Here is a 21,291-nt window from a genome sequence, read left to right on the forward strand (position 1 = left end):
AAATAGAAATACAATCAACACCATATTTTATTTAATACTATATTCTTGAAACATTCACGCACCGACTCTGACGCACAACATGTGATCTATGCATATTATTGCACAAGTGACAAAATATAATACGACTCTGGACAAATAGGTTTATGGCTTCCTGTTAAACTGTCTGAGATCACACACAACTTATTCGGGAATACAATTGAAAATTCCACTACATTAGGTTTTATATTAGTTTAAATTTTATGTAAAATACTTAAATCTAAAAGCGCCTTATGGGTACAGTTAATGAATATAGTTACATTTTAAATTATTTCCATATAAAGTAATTCTAAAAGTCTTATTTATAAGGCGAAAGTTTGCCCTAAAAGATAAGCGTAATCGTTGGCCTTAATTCTATGATCAACAGTTCACTCTCGATACAACACTTTCAGCTCTAGCGTTTATGAATATGATATTTGTAACTTTTGAATAACAAATATAATTTACTATGTACTTAGTTTGCATCAGGTCTCAAAAACCATTTCTAATGAGAATGACATGCTTTCTACGAAAATGTAGATCACACTTTACTATTTATAAACTTTAGGAATAGACACGTGTTTAAAGTTAATGAAACGTGAATGAAGAATTATTATAAATATGTATTAGGAAGTTTATAATGTTATCATCTAATGATGAAGCAAAGCTCTAATTTTCACTATTCTTAAAGTTAATATTCTAAGGAAACCAATAGTATTCAGTGATCAAAAGATTTTTCTGTTCTTGGAAAAGTAAGCTATATTTTTTTTTATCAAGAGCCAATCTTTAATTACAACATTTTTACTCATAAGACACAAGTTTAACAATGCAAAGTCATGCATTATGCGATTTCTTTGTGATTATGTTGTACCTTATAAGATCGAATTTATCAATAACATCTTTAAAGTAGCCAAACATTATACTTTTGACAAAACTAAAACGTTTTAACCTCTCTTAACTCAAATTATAAAAAAGGGAATCTTGCCACATACAAATTTCACTGATAATAATAATTAGCTAGCACTTTTTAGATTTCCATCTAGGTCTTTGGTTAAAATGACGCTAATTTGAAAACGGCATTTTATTATTTCTTTACATTTAAAATAATTTTTTTATGAATTATAATTTTTAAATCAGTCTCGTGAACAATGTGTTCATTTAGCGTGATAAGTTAAAGAATAATTTATATTTACAGAGTTAGCAATGAAAATAGAAAACCCTAAACCTTTATAAACAGTACAAGAGTATCATAGATAATTCGAAAGAAATGAATAAAGTAATTGCTTAATGTTAAATTAATTCAGATAACCTTAAATTGATTTATACAATTTGCTAGTGCAAGTAAAATTATAATTCGATCTATCGAACGATTAAGGATTCCTTTTTGTTTGATGGCTTATTATGAAGAAAACAAATACAGTATTTATTTAGAAAACTTAGATTTATATTGTAAAATGACTGTTAATTCAAAATGCAACTTTAACATTTTCACAAAAGTTGATACGTTAACATTTAGATATCAATATACATGTTGATTGGAAAGCGATTATATTGTAATGCATTCATACTTTTATTTACAAAAAGTAATATAAATTCAAAAAGAATATACGCGAAGAACAACGTTTAAAAAGAAAATGGGTGTGCTGTTTAGGATTTAACACACGACACACTTGAGAAAACTTCTAGCGAGTAACTTCAAACATTTGGAATGTTTCTAAGACATGGCAGTTTCGCCAATTTCATGTCCGAATTAAAATATTCTTGTTTATAAATTTTAAACAAACTCAATGTGGTGTCCCTAGATATTGATAAGGGACAATCAGTCCGAAATGAATTTACATCCATAACAATCATCAACATTTTATTCAGTCTTAATGATCTTAACCAAATCATGTTTTTTCCTTACAATGTAGTTGTTAACGTTTCATCCGCCTAATATTAAACAAGTACATCCACCTGCAGAAGTGTATTTTTTTCACTAAAATTATGTAATATAATTTGATTTGTAATTATGGTTTTCTAATAGCCTGAAACTCCTTTCTGTTGAACTTTAGAGAAACCAAACTCATACAAAAGTAGTTTTTAGAATATATTTAATTTTTAATGTGCATGTCAGAAACTACCCATATTTTAAAAAGTTAATTTCATGCAACAAACTTGCAGTTAATTTGAAATTAGTTGGTGAGTAAGCTAAAGCTTTATCACACAAAGCAGTTAGTAATAACTCTTTTTAGTTAATTCAATTTGGATAGTCTCTTTCACGTAAACTATGAATGGTTCTCATACCTTGGTGTAATATTCGAATGTGTTTATAAAGTGATTTTTAACGTGTATTTGAAATGATCACTAATATAATTTACATGCAAAATTTCAATAAATTTTGTATCATGTAAGTGAACGACTTGTTTCTTTCTATAAAAATTGGTGGTATACTTTATTCGAGTTGAATAAATTCAACAGATTTCATAAGTGCATAATCAATAGAATTATGCAACACATACAACATGCATTTACGAATATATCCGTGAGATTGTCAATATAAAATGAGGTATTTTATTATCGGGTTCAACTTACAACGCGAACAGTACTTAAACAGTGATAACAATTAACAAGGAATAATAGTACGCACCATAAACACAACAGAGTTAGATATAGTAGCTGCATTGCCTACTGGACCACAATCTTAAGTACTGATGATATCAACGTGACCTTTCGCAATTTTCAATGGAAACTACATTTTATTGATAAAGAGTTACTAGACAGGATTATAGATCGTTTCGTCCACGAAGACGCGCCCCACCATTCTTCCGGATAATTACACGCTAAATTATCCACGAGTGCACACGCACACTACAATAATGACGCTCGGATTGCTTGGATCAAACTCCCCGCACCCCGCGCTTCCCTCGACCAAATATTGGTGGGGCGCGTCTTCGTGGATGAAACGATCTATACTTTTCTCAATAGATTTAATTATTTATTCGGATCAGTAATTTGACGTTTAAAGTTTTGGAACTATCAATAGGAATCGCCAGTGTCATGTTGGTGATAAAGATTCGTTGAAATAGACCTTCCAAACATCAAGTTACTAACTCGAATTCACGAAATTGCCCTAACAAAGTGTCCGTTTGTCAAAGACCACACTAATGTGACTTTATGGCGCAAGTACACTATGCGGGAAATTGACCGAGACGAAGCGCGAGCCCGCACACCGAAAAATGGGCGATGCGACGCACGGCGAAACTAATCGAATTGTTTGTTTACACTATACGTTTCGATCAATTTCCCGCATAGTGTACTCGCGCCATAATAATGTCAAGTAGTTCGATCGATAATGGCGCTGCAAAATATCCTGTACATTGTGACCTGCAGGAATGTGCCTACTATATCAAACTGCATTGTACCTGCTCACTCAACATCTGTGTATTGCAAGTCCTGGTGCCTGGTGGTTTCCTCCTGGTGCCTGGTGAACTCTTCCTGGTGCCTGGTGAACTCTTCCTGGTGCGTTATGAACTCCGCCTGGTGCCTGGTGGAGGGAGTTTTGGTGGTGGGGGTCGTGGGGCTTTTCTGGTCGGACTGCGGCGGCGTGGGCGGATAGATGTGCTCCGTATCGTGAGACGTCGACGCTCCGGGGTCCGTTTGTGACGTAGCTTGGTCTAGTAGTTGTTGGGATACTTTGTCCTGTGGGAAATGGTGAGGCATTTTTATTGTGTTGAATTTTTGGTGATTATGAAGGGATGGGATGAGCTTTATGGTGAAAAGGGCTTGAAGTTTTTTTAAAAGAATATTAGGGTATGACATGTGCACGGTTTGAAGTCAAGACTGCACAAATTAAACATAAAGATTAACTTGTTAGAGCACATTACCGCCAGTTTGCTCGCAGTCGAAGTGGTGGTATTTACTGAAGTAAGTCGTCAACAGTGCATGTTTTAAGCAATCCCCAGTATAAATAAGGGTTGTTACACCTAAGCGGGCACCAAATCTGAATCTAACAACAAAGCCGGCTTGAAGCAATTACTGCACTTTTTGCACCCAAACGATGAATCTACATAATATTAGATTATACTACCTATTTGTGCCGATTATTACCAGCCCGTTTAGGCCCGGTTTCCACCAAGGCGGAGCGGAGCGGAGAAATGTTTTGACCAATTTTTCATTTATTATTGGAGAATGAAATCTGTTCGGTTTTTCGCAACATTTTTCGGCTCCGCTCCTTGGTGGAAACCTTGCCCTTACGTGTGTAGGACCCAGTGATCGTGTAGGAATGGCAATGAGGGCTATCGTTTTTTTACCTAACAGTTGGCACCCCTGGCGATTGACAGGACCTTACTCTACAGTGGTGCCATCTTGATGAGTGCAAATGCGATAGTCCTCCTACCACTTTCGCGCTCACCAGCTGTCGTCACTGTCTTCGCTACTAGCAAGTGACAGGACCTTACTCTACAGTGGCGCCAACTGGTGAGCGCTAAAACGATAGCCCTCATTGCGCGGATACTTCGGGCCCTTACGTGTGTAGGCTAGGTACCCTGTGCTGTTATCGTTAAGGAATGCCAATTGGGATGTTTCCTGGGTCAAAAAGCAAGAGTTTTAATTAGTCCGTCAGTTAACTTATAAAAAAATACTCTACACGTATTTTTCACTTTTTCAAACTAATGAAAATTTAAAGAGATAAAGCGCGCCAAAGTTCATAAGAAGAGGCCCGTGACGTCAATGCTTGCATAAAAGTGCCGCACGTTGTGACGTCGTGCGGAACTTCAACGCACCATAACTATGTAATTATTTGTTAGATTGACAAATAAAAATATATGTGTCCAATATTTTTTGATATTAAACATGACGGACTAAAAAAAATTTTTTAGGAAACTAGCCTATTGCGCGGATACTCACGAACATGTCGAGCGAGACGTTGTGCGACTGGATGCGGTGGCTCTCGTCCATGTTGAGGTCGGGGCAGATGAGCTGCAGGCCGGCGCCGCGCTGCACGAACTCGCCGTCGCCGCCGCGCACCACGCACACGGCGCCTTCCGAGCGGACCACGCGCACGAATGGTGCGAGCCACGCGTAGCACGGCTCGATCGCCTCCCAGCTGTAGCCTGCACGAATACGGATGGTTAGATATTTTTATTGCACTTAGAGCTCTTACACACGAGCAGCACATTGACGACAGCAAAAGCGACCGCAGTCGCCGTCACTTGTCGGCAGCTAGCTGTCGACGTGCCCGCAGCGTGCCGCAAGCTGTCGATACGTCGACGTCTGCCGTCGACGTGTCGACAGCTTGCTGCGACGACCGTGTCGGCGTACGTCTTTGTACAGGAGCCAGTTCAATGAAAATGGATTTCATTGAAGAAACACTTGTTGCTTTTACTCCGTCGTCGTCGACGAAAGAGAAAGAACCGGTCATTGTGGGTTTAAGAAATGTTATTGAATAGAGAACGAGACTACACAAACCGACGCCCATGCTCAATTTTTAGCGAAGTACGCAAGTTTTAGCGCAACCTTTAGGCTTTTATACGTCCACTGCATGGAACAGACGAGTCAGCTCCTTAATAAAGTATGTAGCTTAAAGTTAATCTTATCACAACTAGTATAAAGCGGCGAATTGTATCAAAGGATTATTATATGCACCTTATCAAAGGATTATTATAATAGAAGAATGCGCCACTCACCCGAGACCCGCACCGCCAGCTCCTTGTTGAAGGAGTGCGCGATGGCGGCGGCGGCCACGGCGCTGTGCGAGTGGCGGTTCACGTCCACGTGTAACACGGCTAAGTCGATGAGCTGCCCGCACACCACGAGCTACTATAGTATACCAACTGGCACGTGCAACTAGAGCCACTCACCCGAGACCCGCACGGCCAGCTCCTTGTTGAAGGAGTGCGCGATGGCGGCGGCGGCCACGGCGCTGTGCGAGTGGCGGTTCACGTCCACGTGTAACACGGCTAAGTCGATGAGCTGCCCGCACACCACGAGCTACTATAGTATACCAACTGGCACGTGCAACTAGAGCCACTCACCCGAGACCCGCACGGCCAGCTCCTTGTTGAAGGAGTGCGCGATGGCGGCGGCGGCCACGGCGCTGTGCGAGTGGCGGTTCACGTCCACGTGTAACACGGCTAAGTCGATGAGCTGCCCGCACACCACGAGCTACTATAGTATACCAACTGGCACGTGCAACTAGAGCCACTCACCCGAGACCCGCACGGCCAGCTCCTTGTTGAAGGAGTGCGCGATGGCGGCGGCGGCCACGGCGCTGTGCGAGTGGCGGTTCACGTCCACGTGTAGCACGGCTAAGTCGATGAGCTGCCCGCACACCACGAGCTACTATAGTATACCAACTGGCACGTGTAACTAGAGCCACTCACCCGAAACCCGCACGGCCAGCTCCTTGTTGAAGGAGTGCGCGATGGCGGCGGCGGCCACGGCGCTGTGCGAGTGGCGGTTCACGTCCACGTGTAGCACGGCTAAGTCGATGAGCTGCCCGCACACCACGAGCTACTATAGTATACCAACTGGCACGTGTAACTAGAGCCACTCACCCGAAACCCGCACCGCCAGCTCCTTGTTGAAGGAGTGCGCGATGGCGGCGGCGGCCACGGCGCTGTGCGAGTGGCGGTTCACGTCCACGTGTAACACGGCTAAGTCTATGAGCTGCCCGCACACCACGAGCTACTATAGTATACCAACTGGCACGTGCAACTAGAGCCACTCACCCGAGACCCGCACCGCCAGCTCCTTGTTGAAGGAGTGCGCGATGGCGGCGGCGGCCACGGCGCTGTGCGAGTGGCGGTTCACGTCCACGTGTAGCACGGCCAGGTCGATGAGCTGCCCGCACACCACGAGCTACTATAGTATACCAACTGGCACGTGCAACTAGAGCCACTCACCCGAGACCCGCACCGCCAGCTCCTTGTTGAAGGAGTGCGCGATGGCGGCGGCGGCCACGGCGCTGTGCGAGTGGCGGTTCACGTCCACGTGTAACACGGCTAAGTCTATGAGCTGCCCGCACACCACGAGCTACTATAGTATACCAACTGGCACGTGCAACTAGAGCCACTCACCCGAGACCCGCACGGCCAGCTCCTTGTTGAAGGAGTGCGCGATGGCGGCGGCGGCCACGGCGCTGTGCGAGTGGCGGTTCACGTCCACGTGTAGCACGGCTAAGTCGATGAGCTGCCCGCACACCACGAGCTACTATAGTATACCAACTGGCACGTGCAACTAGAGCCACTCACCCGAGACCCGCACGGCCAGCTCCTTGTTGAAGGAGTGCGCGATGGCGGCGGCGGCCACGGCGCTGTGCGAGTGGCGGTTCACGTCCACGTGTAGCACGGCCAGGTCGATGAGCTGCCCGCACACCACGACTACTATAGTATACCAACTGGCACGTGCAACTAGAGCCACTCACCCGAGACCCGCACCGCCAGCTCCTTGTTGAAGGAGTGCGCGATGGCGGCGGCGGCCACGGCGCTGTGCGAGTGGCGGTTCACGTCCACGTGTAGCACGGCCAGGTCGATGAGCTGCCCGCACACCACGAACTCTAGCGACGAATACTGCGGGAACACGAACGTGTAGCCGCGGAGAGCGTTCGCGCCCACGTCGCTCTCGCCTAGTAGCCTGCGGAATTCAAACGTCTAAGTTACATCTAAGCAAGAAAGATTAATTGTTCACAAAATTTCAGTTTCTCAATTGAGATTTTAGTTTGAGCGTGCTGATTTTCATACTACTAAAAGGGGTCAGTAAGCAGATTATACATGAAACTTTGAAACCCTTAACGTCACTTTTAGATGACCACTACTTTCTCCACCTGGGATAAGTACATGAACCTAGGTGGCTAAATAGGGAACTCTTGTTGAGTTTCAAATAAGTTTTTCCACTTTTATGAGTTAAAATTAGATACCAGCTTTTAGAATAAGTATAAAATGATGATACTACAAATGACAAATAACACAATGAAATCTTTCGAAATAACTGATAACAGAATGTGCTTACCTCCGTTTCGCACTCCGCCCTTCACTGGCCAGCTGCATGTATACATTCAGCCAGCTGTTGATAGTGATGGGAGTTATGCTCCACGACAGTTCCCGCAATATCAGCAGCTCCTCGATCAGGATCTCTTCCGACGTGCACGCGCCGTCTGTCACGTACGCGAACTCGCCAATCTTCGGTGGGTACACCTCTTCGACCTTCGCAGCTATGAAGAGACACGTTATACCTGCAACAAAAGGATGTATTGTTAACACTCCAGCTGGGATGCGCGCCATGATAAAATTTTATCGACGTTTGTAGCCCTTTTCAAGTACCAGCGAGAGAGAGACACAATAATAGAAATAAATTGTTACTGCGGTCTCATGTGACCAATTAGGGTTCCACAAGTTGGACGACAAATGTAGGCTTTTCGAATAAAATCTATAAAATGCCTTGATAAAAGCTTACAGTTTTTATTTCTGAGAACAATTGAACAAGCTTCATGATACGAGTGTTGCAAAGATTAGGCGATTGTCGCACGGGTCGAGCCAATAGGTCAATGAAAAAGGCGTTGAACGTAAAAAAGCTCCACACAAAAGGGTAACGCTCTGAATGCTAATGAAACAATGCAAGTGTACGATCACATGTTTTTTGCAAGGTTTTTAGTGATGGCAAGATGTAATGCTTCTTCTTTTTTCCAGGAGAGTATTTTTAGGATACATTTTCTCTGTAGACCGACCATCGGTCATTGTGGAAATCCTTGGGGGAGACCTTTGCCTTTATCTAGGAGTGGAGGGCACTAGGTCGAACATTTTCCCAGAAGCCGTTCGGAAAACGCAAATGCAATTTATAATGAGTTTTCTGATAACGTCATTACGTAACAGAATCTCAAATAAGACCACAAATGGCACAAAATCCACACTATACAGACATGTTCTTTGAATGGAAAGTTGGAAACTAAGCCAGGATAGGCTACTGCCTGTAGAAAATGCGTTATCGATTCAATGTAATTGGCATTACTGATAATATTTCACTATTAGTAAGCTACTACATATGAGCGATAAGTACCTAAGCAAAACATGGCTTTTAGCGCTCACGCCGCGCTGTAAAAAACATTCGAGATTTTTTTTTATAATGTACGACAGAACGAAACAGCTATGGAGTGGTACAGTACCTTTACTTCTGTGGGAGTGGGAATTACCCAGACTAAAAATTGAAACATAATAAAAACATGTTTGTGGTTAGCTTATCTTTTTGATATGATGACAAATAAAGCTTCATTGACGAAAATATGATATATTTGAACATACAAGTCATGGCATTTTTTTAAACATAATCGTCGATATTATAATTATACTGCCGAACCGAATCCGTCAAACACTAACCTAGAGAAAACGGATGATGGATCTAGTGTGGAAACTATTTAAATAAATAAAAATAATTACCAGATTATTTTAATTATTTCCACTCACCTATTAGCTGCAACTGGCCTTTGTGCACGTCTTTGGTGGTGGTTAGATACCGGTCCACGTAGTCTACAGTCAGGTGGAACGTCTCTCTGTGCAGTTTGTACACCTCGCACACCTGGAGCAACAAATACGATATCTCTTTGAGTGTATTTTGCAACAAACGCAGCCTTATGTTATGTTGACTGTACTTAAAGCTTGTTACAGCTTGGTAGCGAGGACGAGCCAGCGCTTGCAGAGCTTGGAGTCGAATGATATGGATATTGGATATTATTTGACACGAAAAATCACAAAAATATAATTAATAATCAAAAACTATGTAAATGAAACAATGCCTATGATACGTGCGCGCCGCTGCATCCTAAAAACAGGGTAGCTCAGCTAAAATAATTTTGTATTGTCTTACGGTCTTATTCATAATCATTTTTCACATTTTATCAAATGCTTATTAGAGGTTTATAAAACGTTTGATAAAAATTGTTATTCATAATCGTCATTTAGCGCTAAAATCCTCTTATAACTGTGTGATAAGTTATCGAGAGCTCGGGCCTTGTTTAAAGCTCTAATAAACCTATTTTAACCTAACTTTTATAAATGTCATTTCATATGAATGTCACTTCGTTGGTTTATTTATTCAAAATATCCTTGCTGTGATCCTTGCTTGTGAAAATGAATGCTATAAATGCAATTGTGCATTTAGCCAATAATGCCGACCCAGCGCGACGTAGAAAGCTCTACCGCCAACGAAGCAACCCATTCGATTTGCGGGACCTAAATTTTAAAATAAAATATAGGTTCAATAAGGACACAGTGCGCACCATCATAGATTTGGTGGAAGATGATCTGGTTCAGAGCGCTAGAGGTGGTGGCACGTGTCCTGAACTGCAAGTTTTAGTGGCCATAAGATGTTGGGGACGTCGTGAGGTAAGCACAAAAAAGTGTTTTATTTTATCCCTTTGTCGTGGCTGCTATAATTATTTTCATACATTTTCAGGTACAAGATGATGCTGGTGACCTCCATGGCCTAAGTCAGCCGACAGTGAGCCGGATATGCGCCAGAGTCGCGCATGCAATCGCGAATAAGGCAAATTCCTTCATCAAAATGCCTATCACTATAGGAGAGCAGGAAAGAATTAGTGCCAAATTTAGAGCAATTAAAAATTTTCCTGGGGTGATAGGAGCCATAGATTGCACCCACATTAAAATTAAAAAAACCGGAGGTGACATGGCCCAGTACTATATTAATAGAAAAGGCTATTATTCCCTGAATGTTCAGGTAAAATATATTTTGATTTTATACAGTTTACAACAGAGAAAGATTTGTTTTAATAATGTCTATAATTTTTACTTTGTATGATCTAAATTTTAGCAACATTCAACACTATATTATTGGATGGATTACCTACAGGATACTGTTTTTTTTATTTTAGGTTTTCTGTGATGCTGACCTCAAAATAATGGATATAGTGGCTAGATGGCGAGGCAGTACACATGACAGTCGAATTTTTATGGAGAGCAATATAAAACAACGATTTGAGGATAGGCAGTTTAGAGGACGCCTTATTGGCGATTCGGGCTACCCTCTTCTGCCATATCTATTTACACCTATTTTAAGGCCTAGTCGTCCAGAAGAAGAAGCATACAATAATGCTCACATCTCAACTAGGAACACTGTTGAAAGGTGTTTTGGGGTGTGGAAGCAGCGGTTCCAATGCCTACTCCATGGCTTACCAGTAAGCCTCCAAAATGGAAAAGCTGTGATCATAGCATTGGCTGTATTACATAATATAGCCATTGATATGAATGACACATTGTTAGGTAAATGTTATCAATTTGACTGTACATAAGGAATACAAATCTTTATGACAAAATGTTGACAAATTCATAATATTTTTCAGAACAACATATGGAGCAGGTCCCTGTAACTCCGCAACTTTCGACGGAGAACAGTGTTCACGACAACCGACCTTCATTGTTGAGGCGTAGGTCGCAGTTGATACTACAAAATTTTATAAATCAACATTTTTGAATGGTACTAAAATACATTTTGATAAATTCCAACGATTTACTTTTATGTAATGTCATTTGAGTTCATGAAAATGTTGTATTTTAATTTTTCAGATACTGTTCCTGGCATCTTAATGAAAATAAAAAGAATATTTGATTGAAAAATACCTGTATTTCAATTTTCAGTCCAATTTGTTACTATCACAAAAACAAAACCTGTAGTTCTCTTTAAAAAAGCAATTATTCTGCAAAAATTCAAAACAAATTACTTTATATCACTAATTTAAGTACAATTAGTTTCAACAAACTTACTTATTAAAAATCACAGTTCAATTCTTTAAAACAAAGAAATTGCTTAAGTATAAACGTTTCTATTCGGAGGTTATCAACCTTCTACATTTAAAACAAAATAACCATAATTTACACTATTATTATAAAGGCGAATGTTTGTGACTAGGCATATGTGTATTTACTTTATATCACTAATTTAAGTACAATTATTAAACTTACTTACTAAAAATCACAGTTCAATTCTTATAAACAAATAAATTGCTAAAACAGATAGATTATATAGTCTCGAATAACATATAGGCTTCTTTTTATCCTGGAAAAATGCACAGATCCTGTAGGTTACAGAAATAGTAGTCTACGCAGGCGGAGTCGTGGGCAACAGCTAGTTAATAGTAATCTCAAACTCTTATTAAGTTATGACTAGTAAACATATTCATAGCCGTCTAAATATATTGCAGAAACACAATCAAAATGCGGATTGGAACTGCATAAAATACAAATTAAAAACAAACAGAAGTAAGGGAGGAACTAACTTATTATTTAGAATCTGTTAGTACTTGAAAAACTTTAACATCAAAAGACTTATTATTCTTTATTAATGTGAGTGTAATATTTAAGTTTTTCCTGTAATAATTGATGCTCAAGATCCAAGTTTCTCCCTTTCTTCCGTTCGTTTTCCATTTGAACTTCATGCAGTTCAATCCGGCATTTTGATTCTGTTTCTGCAATTTCGGAAATCCTAACTTTGCTTAAATCAATTAAGCCTTCTTTGTTTAACAGTTTCCTTTTTTTTTTGATTGCTGGTGCTTTAAAATTAGGTTTTGCTTTATTTTCTTTTGCCTCTACTTTTTTATTTTCTTTATCTTCCAATATGCCTCTAGTAGTACAAGCATGTGTATCTTCTATTTCTTCATCAAGTACCACCAATTCATATTGGATTTCTTCATTATTTATCAATTCCTGATCTTGCGTATTTTGAGTTGATTCCTCCTCTTGAATGTTAATTAATTCACTTTTATTTGAGTCCGAGTCAAATCTGTTAACATCGACTACAAATTCATTGGGCAACCAAGATGCTATATCATCAGCCCTATCGTCAGGCACTGATAATGGTGGACCACCGCCAGTTTTAATTTGAGCCTGCCTAGCAATGGTCTTGTCTTTCTTCGCACTGATTTTTATGAGGCTCCATTGCGATTTTAACTGGGTAATGGAGCGGTTCATACCAGCGCACATTGAATTAAACCTGAAAAAGAAATGACAGGATTTTGAATTACAGGTAAAGGCAAAATTTTATATTGAAGGCAGAAATCAAAAGATGTACCAACGTTGTTTGTAAATCAGCCCAAGCCGCAACCTTCCGTTTATTCGTGTTAGTGTCTGTATTTTTATTTTCGATTGCATTTACTCTTTCTTTCACCAACTCTTTCAGCAAATACTGAAAAGCAAACACTAGGCGTCAAACATAAATAAAACCATGCTACAAAAATTAGTAGGCACTTTATCAGGCTAAAAATAAGTACTACCTTATCTTCCTCCAACCAGTTTTCTGATCGTTGCCTTTTAGGCGGTCTGTTCTCCTTCGTCATGGACATAATTAGTATCCGATGTAACTAGCCGGGTCGTCGTAAGAGCTTATTGCAGAGTACAGGGTAAGAGGTACAGAATCCAGAACATACAATCCCAAGTTTTATAAAAGTTTGATAAAACTTGGGAGTTGATCGAAAAAACCGAAAACTTTATTAAATTTTCGTGCCAAATGTCAATGTCAGTAAGTAAAACGTCACAGCTGCCAATTTTTTGTTTTTTTTTTCTGCGATTTGTCTATGATTTTACATGGTCCATCAAGTTAAATCACCAAAAAAGCTGTTTTCGTTCATTCTTTTTGTATAGTCTGTGGAAAGAAAATATTAAACTCTGTTTTAGCTATCAAAGGTTTATAAACGATTATGAATAACGTTTTTTATCAGAGGTTTATAAGAGTGTTTTAAGCCTATCAAACGTTTTAGCTAATGTAGGTTTTAAACCTATATTAGCATTTTATTATGAATAAGACCGTTAGTCCGTGTGTTTCACAAAAAAGAGTGATGTCACTTCTCTGTACTTCCATACTGATTTTGAAGAAGCATACTTTTGAGAGATCATAAAAAGTATGTCATATGTTGGCGATGTCATCATTTCTATTAAATTCGTGGTCGCCAAACTATCCTAACTTGGTATGACACAGAGATATATCGCTGTAGGCGTGAGATTGAGTACCTGCACAGCAAGCGAGTCTCTGTCGATATTTATCGTTTATCGATAGATATACAACAGCCCTTTAACTGTTCATAGTTGTGGCATGCAAAATTTATAAATTAGGGATGTATTGAGTAAGTTTTCCCGATGATAACAAATAAGCTTAGTTTTTCAATTAAAATTATAACAACAGATGAAATTCGGAGATTCAACAAGGATATAACAAGAGTTCCTATCCTAAGCGGGCAAATAATGACGACCAATTAATAAAGATGAGAATAGTCGAAGACAAACGCTATGAGGTCATTGTGCAATACAAATTGGATCTTTTGTCGCTGCCGTTAGTTCCGCGTTGTCATCAAAGCGAGGTTTCGGAGGACGACGCGACGTCATGACGACAAAAATGCAGAATGTATTTTATAGGTGTAACTAGGTAGACATAACTCGACAATTTTGATCTAGGTTCCTTATAAGAGAAGTATGAAGTTTTCTATCATAAAAAGAAAATAACATGTGCTTAACCTGTAGCTTTTCCGAATACTTGAGAATTGAGAATGATTTTCTCAAAATACTAAATTATTTTGGCAACTGTTGGCGATTCTAAAAATATTCTAACATCGATCTCAATGGGAAACGATCATACAGACGTCAGTCAGTCACCAGGTTACTTTTTAAAAGACATCAAATTATAACTGTGAGAGAGTTGTGCATGCTGCGCTGCGTATAAATTTTATGCAGGAACGTACATAAAATCCGAAACTTTATACACATAGCCGTTAAAAAGATTACAAAGTATGAATTCCGTATTAGAACGTCGCCCAAATCACCGTATGTGACTATAAATGTTATCACGGGCCAAATACGCGAAGGTGAGCCACTTAAGGTCAGTGTGCACGTATTGTTATAAGAAAGGAGGGCTCAAGCTGCATGCTATAATGTAGAGACGTTACCCTCTGGTAGGGGAAAGAATGGGGTTGTCGTTGAGGGCTACCGTTAGATATTAGGTACATTATTTGTAAAGATACAACCTAGAGAACAGAGCACGTTGCTTTATAGCAGTAGCAAAACTTCGGTAAAATTCTAGGAACTAAGGAGTTCCCAGGTAGAGTACACATTATGACGAACAAAAATAGCTACGAAATGTATTTTAGGGGAATAGATAAAAATAAAATTCAAATTGAAGTATCAAGAATACCTTTAAATATTGTGTGCTAGTGTTAGATTATTATAACCCCTCAAAATTCAGCGAGGATAACCACGAGTTTCTAAAGTAATGCATCCGATAGCAGGCCTGGCTCACTCCGCGCGGTACATCCGATAATTACCTACAGCGAAGCGCCCCGCCGGCGGGTATTATATCAGTCGAGTGTCACGCGCGCACTCGTCAGGACGCTGGCGTGCGTTGTAGTATGATTATAATTCTATGATCGAAGTATTATTTAAATATGGACATAAAGAGAAAGAAATATTGTGCGGCGTTCGGGTGTTTAAATTCGAAAAGTAATCTACCGGATTTATCTTTTTTTTTCCGCTTCCCAAAGATGCTGAAAGGTATGCTGGCCATGTAGGTAATCAATAATTCTTAGGATAGTATAGGAACCTAACCTACTATGACTACTGCTCAGAATGCGTTCGTTCGTTTCAGCCAAATGACGTCCACTGCTGGACAAAGGCCTCTCCCAAGGTTTTCCATAATGAATGCATACTTACCTACATACGTACCTCATTACAAATAAGTAGATTAATATTTTTTCACTAGACAGCAACCCTAACAGCGTAAGAAGAGTTCAGAGGCACGCGATAGAAAGAGACAAAACTTGTAGGTGAATAAAATTGTAGGTACGTAGTGCTGTGCGAGCTGAATTCCACTGTATCGCGTCGTAGCAAGACTCGCATTTATTTAAATCGTCTTGCGGAGTAATCCTTCTGTACCTGTACTATTACTTATTCTGTGCCGATAGTGAATATTGAAATAAAATGCATCAGCCGAGACATTCTAGGGTGAAGCATTCGTATGATCGTATCCTATCGACGCTGCACCCACTCCACAGGCGCCACATACGGCAAAATGTATGCATTTTAATATTAAAACTACCAAGCCCGCATACGTCTGAATATTTTCGGCATGCATTTATACAACTGATAACCTTTATTCCTCTTTATTTTTACTTTTGTTACGGTAATTTTGAATGTACGCGTATGTAACATAGCGCGTAGTAAATAGGTAACCTTGTGTAAGGTGACTTTATAAGGTGTAAATGACCTGAAAATTATTTATTGTATGTAGTAGCGAAAAACATGCACAATGTTATTTACAAGCTCATAAGCGGGGTATAGAATCTGTACCAACTTTTTACTTAGAAATTCGCAAACATCTTTCACCGTCGTGTCCCTTATTCAGAGTATCGTGATCATTACGAGAAGTGAAATTGAAAGACACACGACTGAGCTGGCCGATTTAATGGTATCGTGAAGACAGATGAGCGGGCAACAAATAAATCATTTAATTAATTGATTAACACGGGAAAACGCTTCATTAGATTTGTGGCACTGGCAACACTTTCGGAATTTTAACATCCCTTGATTAACGTATTGGTGAAATGGCGATCTATTTAATGGCTCTTGCTTCATGTCCTGACAGACACACAAAGCTATCGCTCGCTTGGTTCGAATAGGTTCTGAAGACTTTTGTGTGACAAAATCTGCTACCGACCTAGTTCTCAGAAACAGTCTGTTGTCGACGTTGTCGTATCAAGCGTTATTTTATTGGAGATAGGTTTGATTCTAACTAGATTTGCACTCAGTATTTTCGAATACTGACTGCCACAAGGACCTACCTAACAACTAAATAGGCGAATTGCTTGTTGCCCCGTCATCTTTGCGTGCCAGTCAAAATATGCATCCCGGTTCGAAGAGGAGGTGGTTACTTTCATGTATTATTCAATACTCAAAATCATTGATCGATGATGACATGCATATTTTGCTATTCGTAGTTCTAACGTAGACCAGCGAGATGATAGACAAAGCTGTAACTTTATGTATTTGAATACATTATACTATTCATTCGAGAAATATTTCCTTGTAATGTAATACAGTTCTCCGTGTTTTTATTGCGATTATTTTGGAGTTAGATGAATGAAAAGCCAGGTATGCTTCAGACCTTGACTTGTTATATTTAGTCTAAGAGCTAGACTGAAAAGTAATTTTAGTGTCTGAGATCTCAGAATAAATAGAAATTGGTATTTATTTTCGCCTTCTTAAAGTCGTTATTGAACAATTTGTCTTGATAATTAATTCCGAGTAACATGCACATACCGAAACAGTCAAAGCACGATCGCTCTTTACTAAGGTACTTTTTGTGGCTGAACAAAAACGCCGGTTCATCCTCCCAACAATGTAACGGTAACTCGTGATCAACAAATGAACTTCAGCAGAGGTATTCTGAATTTTCCCCTTGCTTTTGATAACTATAAATAAATTATAAAAATCATATCAGTTTTTGGCATGGATGAGGATGTTAATCATTAGGAAACAACCGGGAAAAAGTACACGATCGATGAGCAACACCACAGATGGTTTAATAGGGCATAAGTTACTCCTTTTCGTTACCAAGATATTATTGTTACGTAAATAGAACCGCGTTTATAGGGTTGTACAAATAAGTTTATTTTGCCTACTTTCCTAGTAATTAAGCACTTGTACGATATTATCGTAATGTGCATTAAACAAAAATCGTAGCAATTAACTTGTGAGAAAGAAACCTTTTGTTAAATAAGATAATTAGGAATTGAACACTTTCAATTAAGAAATGATTAAGTCGTCAACGTACAATGGCCTTAATTACTAAAAGCTCAACCCATTTATTAATTTATGAAATAACGTAATGACGCAAAGTTTGCAAAATACCACCAAAGCTTAACTAGACTATTTTCCCACATAAGATAACGATAGCATGACTCAGTCGGGAATCGTGTAGCTTTCTATTATATTAAATATTCCGATCCATTAGCAGACAATTCTTAATTTCTGTTAAAATATTCTGAATTTCTTCAAACATACGACCTTCATATTAGTAAGACTGTAGCCGAAAACAGCAGACATTACGCAGTCGGTCGGGTTCGGGGCGGTTCGTGAATAGTTATCAGAATGTATTCAAATCAATAAAGCACTGAGGCCCGAAGAGGTTACGCGAGCATGGAGTCGTGAATAAAAATCGCCAGCACTAAAGACGACCTAAAAATAACGGTCGCTTGAGGCAGCTCGCCACTTTACCTAAACTGTCCAGACTACAAGACTTTACTTCCGACTCCGCGAGACATTGTCACGATAGGCACAGTGCGTTTATCACGCATCTATTACCTACTAATCTATTTTTTGTTCAGACGTCATCAAAGTCTAATTTGTAACAATAAAATCATTAAATTACTAACTCACATAACATATTGACCTCCTAATGCTTAGGCAATGCAAAGTACATACAAACATGTGGACTAGACAGTTTAAAAATAGTCATTAGCAGCAGAAATATAGCTTAATTATTTTTGGGTAACAACACAAGTATTAAAACAATATTTGCATGTTAATTAAAAGTAAGTTATCAAACTAAAATCTACAAAAAGGTAGCTATTAAGGATAGTGCAGAATGAAACACGTTGGTTCTGGAGAGGTCATTGAACACTGTAAAAAAGAGGTCAATGAACCTCCTATTACATCATTACTACATGTAAATCCATCTGTGAAAAAGTGCTGTATCTGCAAAATTTCGTGCTATTAATGTTAGGTGTAATTCTGCTACATTAGCTTGAATGTCACTTACCTTCACCTAGGACTTCAAGTGCAGCATGTAAAAACAATTTTATATTATGACTCATGTTCTTAAAATATCAATAAACTATTTAAATATGCATTTTTTATTTATTGCTGTAAAGCTGTCTATTTTTTAATAGGTGTAATTAATATTTATATCAATGAAAACTTAAGGAGCATCAGATAGTATACTCAAGAACAAAACATCAAAACATGGAAGCTTACCTCATTGAGCCAGTCCAGAAGGATGGCCCTCATGCGTGGCTGCAGATTAGGGTGCCTGTCAAACATGTTGGGGCTCTTCTTGGTCTTGGAGCGGGCATCACACTCACACATGCTGTTCCATACATCTGAGGGGTCGGCCCAGGACAGCCCGGGCAGGGGACATTTGCGTTTGGGCAGCAGGGAGTACTCAGATTTATTTGTACTGGAATTGTAGTTCTGGTATATTTCATTCCTAACGGACAAGGACAGGAGTGAATTAGTTACTTTATTCGGAAATTAGAAGGGTATTATTGTAATATTCAAGCACATGTAGAGTTGGGCAGTAGAATAAGTTATTGCTGTGCAGGAGCTAAACTACAGGTCAAGTAAAACTTACCTATGTCTCTTGTTTGAATGAGGAGTGGACTCTCCTCTAGCAACATTTTCTAATGGACTCAACACACAATTGGGCAATTCAGGTATGCTTTGTGGGCTCAACAAACTGTCAGCGTTAAAGTCTAAGTCAGTATAAACACTCCTAGGCTGTTCTAGGTTTCCATATCCTTCGTCATCGCTGGAACAGGATGAGGATTCCACAACAACATTGTGTGCTGGTTGGTCATACAGTTCTTCTTCTAATTTCGACGACATTTTCGCCGGAGGCATATTTTCAACCTAAAATTAGAGTTAGAGGCATGAGTATAGAGGAATAACTTAGGGCAGCTTAGACTTTGATGAAAGGATACAAACCTCATCGTCACAGGAGTTCCTTTTACGTTTCAAGTTCATACGTCTCTCATTGTCTTCACTGGAAGAACTGCAAACAATTGGTGACATGACTGTGTAAACAATACTTATCAAGGTCGTCAAGCAAACGTGTGTAAGCATCAGCTGGTAAACATACCCAGTTTGTGCCATTGTAGGTGGGACAAAAACGCTGGCACTCTATCTCCTGTGCCTAAAACATATTGCACATTATATTTCTGTCCTCATAATAGCCGTAAATCATTTGCAAAATAAGGATTAATGACCTAAAATAACCGCATGTCTTGTTCACATTGCAAATAGGGTTATGTCACTTGACAACTGTATTGAGAGCACAAATCCGAATTTTTTCAATAACTGAGTTTATCTAGTATAATTTTAGATCCAATAGGCACCCATAAGTGCCACATAACATGCTAAATTTGCGTTTCAGTCGCTCTGGCAATGGTGTAAACCTTCAGCGTGCCCCCTGCTGATTGGCGGGAGATTTTTTTCTTGAGCACTTTTAGACACGAAATAATGATAAAATCGACTATTTATTGCATTCAATGTTCACTAGAATAACTAAAGAACCCATTGATTGCGTAAAAATGTAACATTTAGCTAATCAGCTGTCTATAAAAATGCCACGAATCCGTCACAATCGCGCGCGAAATCCTCCGTCAGCGCCATTAGACACGTCGATAGCTTGGGTTTCTCGCCCCATCCACTTTTGGATATTGATAAAAATAGCACATAGATGACATGACACATTCACAATACTAATCTCAAATTGAAATAGAGCACTTTTGTACGATATTCTAGCTGTAATAAGGTCATAACCGTTGATCATCTAATTGGCTTGGCTTATCGCCCCCCTGAGCTTTATAACCTAAATTATTAGTAAAGAATAAAAATTTAAACGAATTATTATCCGACAGAAGATGCATTATATCCTAAATATGTAAAATATTACACTCGAACATACCTGGTCATTCAAAAAATATAACAAATTCCACAATGCAAAATTTCCTTGAGCACTAGATAATATGGGATAACGACTTGAGCCCCGTATCATGCAAATTTTACAATATTTTTAGCACACACACTTTCATCAACACTAAGGATTAGTAAGAAGATTACACAAATGGTAATTATTTCAAGTTACACATCTCTTTTCAGCTTTTCACGGCTCGATAACGCCCGGCTTTCCGCGCGAAAATGTCGCGGTAAAACTTCGGTTCTCAGCAAGTGGACTAGTGGCTATATTCAGTGTTATTTTCTACTGAAATGAAATGTCACTTGTCATAATGTTTCAATTCACGCAGAAATAGTTTTCAGGCTATTTATAGGAACATTGATGCCTATGAATTTCTATTAATCAAAATGATCAAAAAACACAAACGTGATAGCTAAAACTTTACAAGATTTTAATTTATTACGCGCTTAAGACTCTATTTGTGATTTATAATGAAGGAAATATTGTAAAGTTATTGTACTGCAATGAAAAAATGAAATTGACTCAGGTCAAAGCTTTTTAAGTGGAAATAGTAAT

General features: G+C 39.2%; 2 protein-coding genes across 2 annotated transcripts; one reads left to right on the forward strand and one right to left on the reverse strand.

Moving 5' to 3' along the window:
• Positions 1-67: 67 nt before the first annotated feature.
• LOC135078819 (G1/S-specific cyclin-E1) lies at positions 68-20,972 on the reverse strand. Its single transcript, XM_063973414.1, has 10 exons — positions 20,725-20,972; positions 19,897-19,950; positions 19,743-19,809; positions 19,390-19,667; positions 19,014-19,245; positions 9,453-9,564; positions 8,005-8,227; positions 7,421-7,629; positions 4,903-5,108; positions 68-3,696 (listed from the first exon to the last, which is right to left on the reverse strand). Exons 2-10 carry the CDS (start codon positions 19,908-19,910, stop codon positions 3,424-3,426), a joined length of 1,614 nt encoding a protein of 537 aa, XP_063829484.1. The 5' UTR covers positions 19,911-19,950; positions 20,725-20,972; the 3' UTR covers positions 68-3,423.
• Positions 9,850-11,618, forward strand: LOC135074866 (putative nuclease HARBI1). The gene is made up of 5 exons (XM_063969251.1): positions 9,850-10,370; positions 10,441-10,722; positions 10,877-11,264; positions 11,345-11,478; positions 11,568-11,618. Exons 1-4 carry the CDS (start codon positions 10,116-10,118, stop codon positions 11,473-11,475), a joined length of 1,056 nt encoding a protein of 351 aa, XP_063825321.1. The 5' UTR covers positions 9,850-10,115; the 3' UTR covers positions 11,476-11,478; positions 11,568-11,618.
• Positions 20,973-21,291: the final 319 nt, after the last annotated feature.

Source organism: Ostrinia nubilalis, chromosome 1 (genome assembly GCF_963855985.1).
Source record: "Ostrinia nubilalis chromosome 1, ilOstNubi1.1, whole genome shotgun sequence".
NCBI lineage: Eukaryota > Metazoa > Arthropoda > Insecta > Lepidoptera > Crambidae > Ostrinia > Ostrinia nubilalis.

Coding starts and splice junctions, on each gene's coding strand:
- LOC135078819 (XM_063973414.1), bottom strand. Junction 19,668..19,742: donor GGAACTCCTGTGACGATGAG/GTTTGTATCCTT, acceptor CTCTAATTTTAG/GTTGAAAATATGCCTCCGGC. Junction 9,565..19,013: donor TTCTGGACTGGCTCAATGAG/GTAAGCTTCCAT, acceptor TTGTTGCTCCAG/GTGTGCGAGGTGTACAAACT.
- LOC135074866 (XM_063969251.1), top strand. CDS start 10,116: ATGAATGCTATAAATGCAATTGTGCATTTAGCCAATAATGCCGACCCA. Junction 10,371..10,440: donor GATGTTGGGGACGTCGTGAG/GTAAGCACAAAA, acceptor ATACATTTTCAG/GTACAAGATGATGCTGGTGA. Junction 11,265..11,344: donor TATGAATGACACATTGTTAG/GTAAATGTTATC, acceptor AATATTTTTCAG/AACAACATATGGAGCAGGTC.